The following is a 13,413-nucleotide window of genomic DNA, read 5'->3' on the forward strand; positions in this document are numbered from 1 at the left end:
GCCGCGCACTGGACGCCCTTGACTACAGTTGGAGCGGTATCGGGAGGGTCGATCTTGTCAAGACAGGCTTGGTTTGCGATGAGCCCAAGTCCCGCGGATTCTGGGAAGCCCATCGAGGTAACCGGAGAAAAACCACGGGGTCAGCCAAGAGCGCGCACATTGGCAGGAGCCTGCATGTTCATGGTTGGAAGCCTGTCACAGTTCTCTCATGGCGAAAGCCGGCTGCACAACAAACAACATGGAACGCTTCATTAAGCCTTGTCAAATGAAGTTTGGCAGCTTGACAATAGACGAGAATGGTGCAACGCGGAAAACCGAGTAGCAGAAGGCCGACGGCAATCCGATTCCTTCTAAAACTGTGGACAACGTAAACACTCCCGCAGCCACTGCCCCCTTCTGGCAGCCCCGTCATCAGCGTGACCATAGCTCGAACCAGGGAAAAAAACCTGCATCGCTGAACTCTGAGATCTTGTCGCCGTCGGTCACTGCCAGCCCCGACGATGAGTGAGTCGCCGGACATTCACCCTTATGCATGTAGCGTATACGACCTACGCACCAGTGTGCCTAGCCTCGAATGACCAGTTAATAACTTATCGTTCCTTTCGCCGCACTTCAAGTTTGCTTCAGGTTTAGCCTCAAAAGTAGCAAGAGCTGTAAGGCTCGGCATTTCTTTAAGAAAAAAGTGACGTCAGCTTTATCTTATTATATGCCAAAGTAGAACGTGCCTATTATTTTAGGCCGAGATTTTGTCGTAGGCGAAAACCTTTCGCTCTAGTTTGGTGGTGACAGATACCGGCTGGAAAACCAATCTGAAGTGACCCTGTTTATCAGGCGAGACGACCGCATTACCGGCGCGCCGAATACACGACGCTAGCTGCTTCAGCCCTTTCCGCCGGCGTCCGAGACGCCCTGCAGGCCTGCCCAGTCTATAGCGTACAGATGCAACAATTGGGGAACATCTTGCAGCCGTTCACAGCGTTGTTCACGGAAATCCCAGGCAAGACCGACATGCTTCTGCGTCGTATCGAGACTGGTGCCCGCGTAGCAACCCATGCAAGGCCCCTCGGCGTCCCCAAGCGAGCCCTCCTGTGCGCATCGCTGCAGGAGATGCTCACCACAGCAGGTGTGCGCGAGTCCTATAGAGTCTCTGGGCCTATCCCGTCGTCATGGTTCCAAAGACGATTGGTACGTCTCTGCGTGGACAGTCGCTGCCTGAACGCTGTCGCAGTGAAAAATTCATACCCATTCCGCTCGACTGATTCGATCATGTACTGTCTGGAGCAAAAGTTTGGATAACACCGAAACAATAACCGAATTGCATTACTTTTACATTTGCATAACGATTACTTCTCCGAACACATTCGCGTGCCGTCCCTTCTCATGCACTTTCCTTTCCGCGCTTCCCTGTTTTCCTTCTTTTCTTTTCCACCTTAATCGGGACTCAATCATGACAACAGTAAATCCCGGAAAGATTCAACTCGTTTAATCGCAAATTAGCCTTCTTGTTGTTTTTTTTATTTCATAGGGGAGTTCTTTGCCCAATAAGGCAGCTGCGCGCGGTATCCTATTACCCGAAGCTGCACGACGTCAAGAGCTTGAGACACTTTTTATGGTTGATTAAATTTGACCGACATTTTGCCCCACAATTTGCTGAGATCCCTAACCCCTTGAATGTGTTTTTACGCAAAAAATGGAGTGGAAATGTGTACTAGAGCAACGGTACGCTTTCCTCCAGCTCTCGAAGGCAATAACCGATGATATTTTGGTAATTGTCCCGCTTAAAAGCGCTAAAAATACGAGGACCAGTAAAAGAACACACCCACACCAAATGCACTCTTGGTGTGTGTGTGTGTGTGTTTTTTTACTGCTCCTAGTTTTTTTAACGCTTATTATTCGTCACAATGTATCACCAACTAGACCAAGTGAATCCCGTTATGGTGTTTTGTTAAAGTTGCCGGATCTCAACAACCCATTCGAACTCAAACAGATGCCATTAACTTCAGCCCTGGCACAGTCCCGCGTCAGGAATACGGTGCTCTTTGGCCGCTTGCATTCGCTAGCCGCACGCGGTTAGCGTGCGGCTAGGGAACACAACTATTCAGCGTCGGATAAAAGGTGCCTCGACGTTATCTTCGCTTTAAAAAAAAATCAACATGTACCTTGACGAAGTTTTTTTTACAAATCCAGACGAATCACCGACCACTGTTTTGGTTGAAGAATCCAACCGGATTCCTTACTTGATTAGCTCTGACATTACGACCGTTCGACCACACCATCACGTGCAATAAAGAATTCACTATCGCCGTGGCAGACTCACTGTCACGTACTTCTTTCCACGTCCCTCCAACTCAGGGGGAACCAACATTGGTGGGATTATCAGGCACCATGGTCGGAAAATCAAAGTCACGGTGGGGAACGCTGGTGGGCTGAGCAGAACTTGGCAAGCCACAACAAGATGATGGATTTTTTTTTACGCGTCTGCGAGACGCTTGCAGCACAGAGAGCAAGCCACACCGAAAACATCGACGAGTACGGCTCCTACGTTTTGAGCGAGGACGGACGTTTTTGCTACATCCCCCAATTGGACGATGACGCTGTTGAATCATCTTCTGGACAGTGATACCTCGGAAACTGCACCAGGCGTTCATCAGGCACTTCCATTTAGCCTTAGCGGGTCACAGCAGCGGCAGTAAGACTTATGACAAAGTGACGCCGTGTTGCCACTTGGTCAGAAATCAAACAGGATGTACTGAAGTATGCTCACAGTTGTCCAGTTTGTCTGGAGGCAAAGCCAAGCGGTGGTCAGCCACCAGGATCAATGCATCCAACCGCAAGCAACTCTCCTTGGCAGATTGTTGCCAGTGAAGTAGCGAGACCGTTTCTGTGAAGTCTGCGCAGTAACCATTTTCTACTTGTCGTGACTGACCTTTTCACGAAACGGGATCAAATATTGCAGAAACTTCTTTCTAAAAAAATCTGGGACTGCCTTTGTAGCGCCAAAGGGCAAGACTTCGAGCGGCGGCTCACGCAACGTCAGGGGGCTAATGACGTATTGAGCGCGCGGCACGAGCAGCATCGACGGGACCGAGCTCTGAGCTCGGACAGAGAACAGCTGGAGCCTAGCAGCGATCGACGGTGCAGCAGGGCGGTTCCAGCGGAGCCACATTTTTATGTCGTTTTAAGTTTTACCGGTATAAAGATGAGTTTATTGCTTTGCATCGACGCATGTCTTTCATGACCGCCACATTTTCTCGCGGTCTTCACCAGATTCGGTCTCCGTGAAGAGCACATCATGGATGGCGCTTTGTACTTTCTGAGAAAAGTCTTCGTCGACACCCGCAGATCTCAGAATACGGCTCAAGCTGATTTCACCGTATGACCCACAAGCCAACATCACGCAGAAAGTCAAGCGGAACCTCAAAAGGGCGTTGAGTTCCCTCAGGCTTTGACAAAGAAAGGGTCGCCAAACTCGACGAGATAGCTTTTGCAACCATCGCACACCAGGGTCAGCCGTTTTACGGGATTTACCCTTGCGGGTCGGGTCTCAACTTTGCTGAGGTACTCACTTTTCCAATAGAAAATTTGCTCTCCTACACAGATACTGCGCCGAATGGACGTCCTTACGCGCAGTTCGCCCAGGACGTCCACAACCGGATTTCTACAACCGTTGGAGAGGCACGAAAGAATTTCGACGTCTCAAGTCCTTAACATGCCGGTCAGCACTACAGGCGCCGGCGCGACGTTCCGTTTCAGGCCGTAGACCTATACTTCCACGCACGCATTCCCCTCAGCGACATGTCGAGAGGCTTCACTGCATGCCTTACTAACCACCATCGGATGGGGACTTCCGAATCACGGGAGAAGATTTCTACACTGAGCTGTTGCATCGCACACCCGCATGGTACGTACAGAGCAGTATGGACAAATTCATGTGTCTGAGCTGAAACGATACTCCGAGCCTGAGGTTGCTTCGCAGGTCCCAAACGATGCAGCCTGCACTAAGTGCCCGAAGGAACCCCATCTAGGCAGTATAGCCAGCGCCGACGATGACTACCGCCGGAGGTAGGGAGAGGCGACCCCATCTTCCGGAAGGTTTGCGCTTTGTTTTCGTTAAGGAAATGAAACGTTCGTGCGCGCCCGCCAACTCTTCGCATTCACCTTCCTTTTGGACCCTTACTTTTACCTACTTTCTCGTGCCGGAAGAGTAAGCGCCGGTCGAAGCCTTCCAACGACGCAGGTGTATCGCTGCCCGTTTCCCGGACTACCAGCCGGTATACCGCAGGTGCTTCGGGGATGCCGCTGCGGAGAACAGTATATCTGGCTACTTGGATGGTCGTCACTCCCAACGCGAGACCAGTAGCGTAGGCCTCCCACCACCGTTGGTGGGAGCAGCCGAGTCCAAAACGCGACACCCGTGTCGAAGCCGTCCCAGGGCCTTTCCGGGGCCTTACGCTGGAGGACCGGCACCCGGTGGAGCTGCCGGCCGCCTACAATGAGGAGGAGCGGCGCCTTCTCTGCCTGTTATCCGGGGAGACCGAACCCGACACACACTATTATGAAAAAAACCAGCTGAACTAAGGAAAAGGTAGAGATAGAAAGAAAGACACCCGATCGCTGGACTACCAACTGTTTTTATATATAAACCTCCTCTTCATCCTCTTCCTCTCCTTCTGCATAATTCACTTCGTTCCCCCCTTTTCCCCTTTGTTTTACGTTTTATTTTACAAGATGTTGACCCCCTCGGAGAAATAGTTTTCTCCTCTCTCCGCCATAACCATGGTTGTGTGTGAAGACACAAAAAAGTCGTCGCCACGTGTGTCTAACTGCTGGTGGGCGCGCATTCGTGACGTCCTTGTAAAATACGAATCAGGGGGATTTGTCCAATTGTTTTACTCCACGAGGAAACAATACATGTCGGAGGACCCCTGGCTCCTCATTGTTGCTGAGGCCCTATGGTTGCTGCGCTTTGAGTGCCCTAACTTCCTCCGCGACCCCGACCTAGAAGAGGCCCTCCTAGACAGGGACATCAAAATAGGATGAGATGTGTGCGCGCCCATGACTCAGCGATTTCTCCCTACCACGCGACCTCGCGTAGTGTTAACGCGCGCCCGCGCGCAGGCTTGCGGCAGTTTCCTTATTAGGGGAGTGACAAGAGGGCCCCGCCGGCCCATCACGGGGCAGCGGATTGAACCGCCATGGTAATAAAACCCTTCCGCTAGATTCCGGTCCGGCCTGGTTGTGCATTTAGGCTGAAGGAGGAAGCCAAACACTACTAACCTCTTGGACACCCGAAAGTGGCGGCCAATCCACCGTTAGTGAGTTCTTGTAATCATAATAATGGTATTAATTGAAGCCATTGGTGACATTATGATTATGAAAATATAAGTTTATTTCAGCGTGTCATGGGTTCAAAATAAAATATAATTATATCCTAAGTTTATGTCCCCTAGCCTTTCAATGTAGGGTGTTACTAAAAAGAACCTAGCAAGCTTATTGGAACAAGGTCCACTTTACACTCTAAGAAAAAAGATGGCCTCAGGGTACTAACGGCAGCATTTGGTCCTCTGAACTCTCAGTTGCTCCCCGAAAGGACCATCTGGTTCAAGCTAGGTACCGTGCGCAAAAGCTGGGGACGAACTGCGCTCGACTGGGACTAACCGATAGCGTGCGCGAGCTAAGGCAGCCATTAGTCCCCCTCAGACCGGGTGCATCTGTATCGTTTTGTCCCCGAAGGCAAACGGAAGGTTCGCCAGGAGGACGGGTGCTATTTCGCTTGTCTTGGGGATCGGCGAGACTCACCCCAGCACGGCTGAAAGTGTTGAAAAAACTCGGACGAAACTTGCGAATTTGTTTAATGTGCCACGAACGTTAAAGGGGCACTGACACCCCAAAGGTCGTATTTATTTTTATTGTCTAAAACGATGCAAGTTGCAGCCATAGACACGCAAAAAAAACCGCATCGCGAAAAAAAATTTTCCCGCGCGCACGCGCGCCTTTTTATTTTTGGCGTTTGATTTTCCCGCCTCTCGCCTCCTCGCTTCTTTTGATCGGTGACGTCAAAAATCAGGAAATTTAGAAGCTTTGTAGGCGGCATCTTTATAACATTTAATGACGGCAATCCTAAAACATGTTTTTTAACGCAATTGCGAACGCACTACGGCCCTTCTTTTTGAAATACCAAAAATCGGGAGTTCGTTGTGGTGCCGTCTCCTGGATTTGTATCCTCCAACGGAAAACAGGCGACACCGCTCAAAACCGGTCCGCCGCAACGCCGGCGCTAGCCGGCGCTCGCTCCTTTCCTCCTCGCTTTGGGTCGCCATGGCAACAGCAGGGAGTGGTGACAGGAAAGGGGACTCTCAGGTCTCCGCAATTTTTGACGTCAAGGCACCGGCGCCGATCGCGCGGGAACTTCGAATTCTGCATTTGGAAATTGTTTTTTTACTTCACGAATACTGAATTCCCAAATTTCAAATTTGGAGGGTAATGTCCCGGCATCGTTTTCAACCGTTTCGGATAATAAAAAAAAATATGATTTTGATGTGTCAGTGCCCCTTTAAGACATTACATGGTGGAGCTTCGCGCGTTGTGTAAATGCGAGTTAACAAATGTGTAGACTCGACTTCAACCAGCTGTCTTGTCAAAAATGACCTGTTGATATTTCACAAGTCCCATTCACGTAATTAGCCTTCGCAGAAAAGATTAGCATTTATCCAAACGGAACGCCTCCAAATACTAACACTTTTTTTCTCTCTTATATGAAACTTAACAGTTTGTAGAAGCCGCGCTTTCAACACCGGAGTCTCGCAGTCAGAATAAACGGTCACTTCAATCGCTAAAACTGAGTTACTGAGACCAAGTCGAGCCTCGTCTCTGCGTCTCCCCGTGACCAACCTTTCTGTGTAGTCCAATGTCGAACTCAATATCCGCAATGACACACTTGATGCACGGCACGTTCCACTCAAAAAGCAGATTCAGGGGCAGTATCCTGACGTCTTCATGACATCGTCGTCGCTGTTTCAGATAACATTCCAGATGAAAAACGAAGAACGAACCGCGCCCCGAAACGTCACTCATGGCAACACCCTACGAATACAAAACAAATGCAAACTAAAAAACAAAAAGCCGCCCGAGAGAACTGAAAATACTTGATGGAGAAAAAAAAAAAAAACAAAGAAAGAAAAAAAAACGTGTTTGCTTGTACGTCACTCGACCGGCGGGTTGAAAATGGCGACCTTCCCCCGTCCTTCGGGCTGTGCTTTGTCCGTGTGTTGTGTGTAGTGGGAGGAGGAAAAGAGATTTTCGTGGGCGCCCTTCCCCCTCCCACCAACCCCCTACCCGGCATTCTTTCTTGTAATCCTCGCTCACGCTGGGTGTTGTGTAGATGGGGCAGATAGGGTCCGTCGGGAAAATGGGAAGGGGTCTTTGTTTGAAAAGAACCTGTTTTGAGTAAGTTGGAAGTTGAAATACAGCCTTCGTCGGAAGCTAGTCGCCGTTAGTTCTCCTTGTGTCATCTTCGATCATTGCGGGATCCGGTTTGCATTCGCGGTGCTGCAGCACTGCATGCACTTGATCTGTTCTGAAGTCACAAGTCAAGGAACCTCGATTAAAGTATGCCAAAGTACTTCTGTTTATGGTGTATTAATTAACTGCGGCTTCAGAAAGTGTTTTATTTTGAGCGCGTTCTCTAGCTTGCAAAGCACGCGCCATGCCCTATTCTTTTTCGCACCATGGTTGTTGATTTTGTTATGCAGCACAGAGACCTCATATTCAATCGTATCGAACGAAACGCCAGTTCTACTGATGACGTTTTTGTGTATGTGTGTTTTGCAGACCCTGGCATGGGATCACTTGACCATAAATGCCTGCCCACACATGCAGCGGAGCGCTACAAGCATAGCGCTGACCTTGCGCTAAGCGCGTGCAGACGGGAGCTGTGACCGCTTTGTATCGGGCCGTGAAAACTGTTTCTCATGGCAGACGAAAAGTAGCTCACGACACGTGAGCAGCGCAACAACAGTGCTTCGCTGCGTGTAAGAACCGGCTTTATGGAGACATTTATTCGATGGCACACTAGACTTTCGCGTTGATGGCGGGAGCTCTTGCTGTCACTTCGAAGCATAGTTTGAGCACGCACACGGTGGGTTTGTAGTTTGCAGCGAACGGTCTACTAAAAATCGAATCTTGCGCTGGTCTGCTGTCAACAGATCGCATGTTGGATGTGAACCATTGTAGCACTTATACAGCCTATTTGTTATTTTATTATGCGTGTGTTATATCTCATACTTTTGTTGAGCTATCGGGTATTTCACGCTGCCTGTTACTAATAAACCAAATTCCTCGCAAACAGGTAAGAAGCTGTCGGTGCCACAATAAACGGTGCTTGGACCACGACCGGTTCGGACAGACGTCCCAGTATCCAAGCCATAGTCGACGCAAGTGCACTCTTTCTGAATTTGGCCTTATCGTGGATTCTACCGCCCAGGAACTTCGACTTCAGTCATCCTTGAATGCGATCCCTGCTGAAAAAAACCGTATACTTTTAGTACGGGTCCTACCCGTTTGGGTCATATGGTGTTATGGACATACAGGTCCCGTATTCAGTCGGGTCGGGTCGACCCGACTGAACCATGCTGTTTGTGGTTGGGTTGACCCGACCGTAGACACGGGTCGACCCGACCGTAGACACGGGTCGACCCGACCGTAGACACGGGTCGACCCGACCGTAGACGCGGGTCGACCCGACCGTAGACACGGGTCGACCCGACCGTAGACACGGGTTGACCTGACCGTAGACACTGGTCGACCTGACTGTAGACATGGGTTGACCCGACTGTAGACACGGGTCAACCCGACCTACGACACGGGTCGACCTGACTGTAGACACAGGTCAACCCGACTATAGACACAGGTCGACCTACGTAAACCAGCAGATACGGGTGCCATGCAATTCCTGTTCACAAAAGGTTAGCATCCCGAGACAGTACCACCTAGATAGGCAAGGCCCCCAGATCACTTTCATACCATCCTCACAGCGAGATTGGGTATGAGTGCTGTGACAGTGTTTGGGTTACACTTGTTTGGGTTACACAGCCCTAAACATATGGCCCCAACTTGTCTCCGAGCATCGAGCTAATGACGAACACAACGCCGTTTCTCCCGCAGCGGCCACTCGAGAAACTGCGCGTGACTTCTATTTTTGGCTTAGACAGGGGTCACCCCCGACCCCCCGGCGGACGCGCCGCGTCGAACTACTGAAGTTAAAATGCACCTAGGTCGGGACGCGCTACCTGAAAGGCCGGCTGAGGCATGGTTTTATAAAAACAATATTAATTGTTCCGCAAAACCTTGCGAACTAAAGATGATAAAAACATCACGCGCCCATCATTTGGTACTAAACTCCAATAAATTTCATACAAAAAGAGTCTTTTTCGTTTGTTTTTACGCGGTATCACGAACTGATAAACGGCCACAGCTTTCCCGCTTATCAGTAGAGTTACCGGGTGACCGCCATGACTATCCGGTTCACCGGCTTAGCGCACCGGGCGACCGCTTTGCTTTCCTGGAGTTCCGGTAATGCCCGGTATGACCGGAGCCACAGTCCAATACACCAGTTAGGGCAACCGCTATGAAGCTACCGGGCTCCAGACTAAGTAAACCGGTCCCGGTAAAACACTCCGGGCCGTCGCTATGGCGTCACCGGGACTCTGGACAACGTACACCGGTCCCGGTAAAGCTACTCCGGGCCGCCGCTATGACCGGAGCCACAGTCCGGTACACCAGTTAAGGCAACCGCTATGAGGCTACCGGGGCTCCGGGCTAAGTAAACCGGTCCCGGTAAAGCGCTCCGGGCCGCCGCTATGGCGTCACCGGGACTCCGGAGAACGGACACCGGTCCCGGTAAAGCTACTCCGGGCCGCCGCTATGACCGGAGCCACAGTCCGGTACACCAGTTAAGGCAACCGCTATGAGGCTACCGGGGCTCCGGGCTAAGTAAACCGGTCCCGGTAAAGCGCTCCGGGCCGCCGCTATGGCGTCACCGGGACTCCGGAGAACGGACACCGGTCCCGGTAAAGCTACTCCGGGCCGCCGCTATAATGCTATCGGGCCTCCGGTCTAAATATACCGGACCGGTATGATCCGGTATAACTTCATATGGGTTTTTTCAGTAGGGATGTGTATCTATGAGGCAATAAAGCTACATTTAACCTGAACTGCACAATTTGTTTTCGGAGATTTGTGGTTCGGAATCAAATGTAAAGGATAAACCTGTAGTCCCAGGGGTATACATCCACGGGCGCAACGTTTACACCCAGGGGTTCAAGTGCTAGGGCCTAACAGTTGGTCCTCGTGGTTCAATTGAAACGGTGTAACAGTTGGTCACAGGGGACCAAGTGCAAAGGCTTAACAGCTAGTCTCCAGGGGTCAACTGCAACGGCGCAACATTTGATCCCATCGGAGGAACTGCGAGAGACTAATGGAGGGGTGAAACTGTTACTCTCCTTCCCGTTAGCACCCGAGGGGACTAATAGTTGTGGCAACGCACTTGCTCCCCTCGGGGACTAAGGCGCGCTTCCCTTTTTCTAAGTGTATGGTGTACAGTATATTACGAACCCCAAACTTGCGGACATAATTTCAGTCAATAATTTCCTAATGCATGTCCAGGAGAAACCTGAATTGGTATTATATAATGTAAGTATTGAAATTATAATATATAAACGAATTCAGAGAACCGAGAAGGCTCTTGAATATAAAAAACATTTTGTTCGTCAGGTGTCAGCTGTAACCTCAATATTTTAATGACACAGGGCTTTCGTTACAGCAATTTCCTCACATTTACTACCACCTTAAAACATGGAGTTTTATATGCAGATGAGATTTCGAAACTTTTGTGTAGCAGCGTCAAGCCGTTTTCGAAGTTACCACTAGCATGAAAAGGCTGAACATAGTTTAGAAGTTAAAAGAGCTAAAAAAATTTAAAACTAGGCACTTTAAAATTCTGTAGGATAAGTAAGCGTCGTACTCACGTTGCTTGCAGTGTATAACATGGCCGATAGTCGTAAAGACAAGAAGGAAGAAAACGGTACGCATCGTTTGTGGTCTTGATTCGTTATAGGACGAACTTGCGTGCGTACATATTTAGTGAAGCCTTAGCTCCCTTTTTGATGATATTTCACATTACAAGTCGAACTTTATTCTTCCGTCATCAACACATTTGGCATTAACTCGTCCGTGTTTCTTGCGAGCGCTTGGATGACCGTTAAAGGTCACATTTCCAACATGTTTTTGTACTCACGCATTGTTCAAGTCACAGGACAATGCAGACGCAGAAGTCATCTGACATTTTTACACACACTACAGCGCACTATTGCAAACAACACTCACTCCTGACAGACGAAAAATAAAGCAAAATTCAAACAAACCGCGCTGACTGACAACTCGTTTTTATATATACTTTGTCTCCTTGTACCTCTTGCACTACCGAATTTCCCGAATCACGCGCACTGTTCTCCTAGACGCCTAATTTTTTTTCTCTTTCTCTCTCAGGTTTAAAGATGGTGCACTGATACAGTTTTCATAATTAACTAGAAAAATTATAGAAGGTGAACACATCGCCAGGAAATGTAAAAACTGTATCAGTACAGCATCTGTAAACCTGACAGAAAAAGAGAAAAAATGTTTAGGCGTCTAGGAGAGCGGTGCGCGTAATTCGGGGAATTCGGTAGTGCAAGAGGTACAAGGAGACAAAGTATATATGAAAACGAGTTGTCAGTCAGCGCGGTTTGTTTGAATTTTGCTTTATTTTTCGTCTGTCAGGAGTGAGTGTTGTTTGCAATAGTGCGCTGTAGTGTGTGTAAAAAGGAGCAACCAACTCGCCCAAGCTGCTACGTTATCATCTGACATATTTCGCACTTGACGCTTCGCACTTTAAACAATATTTCTATCTTAAATGACATGTGTTCCGCTCGCTCGTTTCGCTTCCTGGAGTTTGCATGGACATTTATAAAGGTATTTTTGGTAAAAGTCAAGTCCATTTGGAATCAAAAATGGGTCGAAATAATCTTCCGTGCGAGCCATCTGTTTGCGACTCAGCAAACTATAGAAGGCGCGTTTGTCAAGCAAAATGGCGCACGAAAGGAGGTCCTTTTCGTCGTTCAGCACGCGAACCACCATAAATCTTTTGCGCTTCAGCGTAAAATCGGTGTTATATATGAAAGCGAACGCCAATTTTCGACGCTAAAAACCTTCTTCTAGCCAGTGCGTAAAAATGACACGGCGGTAGCATAAAATCAATTACTGGGACCGATGTTTGTTTCTATGTCGCCTACGAGAACCAAGCAGCGATAGCAGACGACAGAGTCGAAACGACCTCTTCTCCTGAGCTTCTCGGCGTTCCCGTTACGCGGCGTCCATTTCTCTGGAGTCGCCAATACCTCCATTTTTCCGCTTCGTCCCTGAAGCAATATCGAGGGATATGATAAGAGATAAAAACGAATTGAGCAAACTGCACATCGCTTAGGTGTTTTATTCGGGCTGCATTACTGAATTTGTTTATATTTATTTTTTTATTTTTATTTCTATTTGTTTTATTTTCGGCCAAAAGAGGTTACGTTAGGAGTTTGTGCAATGCTTTCATGCAGGCTTGAAATAAAAAACGCAATAGTTTCAGTCGTGATTATCGGCACAATGTAAATCATAAATAAGATCGCTCGGATTCTTATTAGATAATCAAAATTAGAACGTTACCAAAATATAACTCTAGAGAGCGTTTTTACTGATATTTGATGGCTCCATCAATTGATACCTTTCATAAAAACACGTATATGAGGGAATCACTAAAAACTATCGGGGGAAACAAAAAACAAAGTGGTATGATTTCTCGCGCTAAAATAATCCGCAGCGCCACGTGACCAATACAGCAATTTGTTTCCTCTGCTAAATTTGACGGGGAAATTGATGTCAAATGTCCCCTGACGTCAGTTGACCTATACACCAGTTCAGTTTCCACGCTAAGTTCGGCGAAAAGGTTAGTGTCGCGTGACCCGCTAAATTTAGCGGGGAAATTAAATTGGTATATATGTATATCCCGTGACGTCGGGTCACATGGCATTACGTTTCCAGCCAAATTAAGCGGAGAAACATAACTGGTGTCTGGGTCACGTGACATAAATTTTTCTGCTACATTTAGCAAGGAAATTAAACGTGTGTGTAGTTCTCGGGACGTCGGGTCACGTGAACTATCGACTAACGAACGATAAATATCCTAGCCAAATTTAGCGAGAAAACATAATTAGCGTATATATCACGTGACGTGAGGTCCCGTGACATCGAATGACGTCACCTGACTTACAGTCGAGAGAGACGACACTTTCGTGACGCAAGCCTTCGTGATATCGATTCGTAACTTTGCACCCC

At 48.5% G+C, this 13,413-nt stretch overlaps 1 protein-coding gene across 1 annotated transcript in view; it reads right to left on the minus strand.

Moving 5' to 3' along the window:
- Positions 1-11,157, minus strand: part of LOC8035795 (venom metalloproteinase antarease-like TtrivMP_A) — an 80,268-nt gene extending 69,111 nt beyond the window's left edge. Inside the window, exon 1 of the mRNA XM_029979592.3 lies at positions 11,025-11,157. Within this exon, the coding sequence (XP_029835452.3) occupies positions 11,025-11,088 (64 nt within the window). The 5' untranslated portion in view covers positions 11,089-11,157. The remainder of the gene's footprint in view (positions 1-11,024) is intronic.
- Positions 11,158-13,413: the final 2,256 nt, after the last annotated feature.

Source organism: Ixodes scapularis, unplaced genomic scaffold (genome assembly GCF_016920785.2).
Source record: "Ixodes scapularis isolate PalLabHiFi unplaced genomic scaffold, ASM1692078v2 PGA_scaffold4__175_contigs__length_147842914, whole genome shotgun sequence".
NCBI lineage: Eukaryota > Metazoa > Arthropoda > Arachnida > Ixodida > Ixodidae > Ixodes > Ixodes scapularis.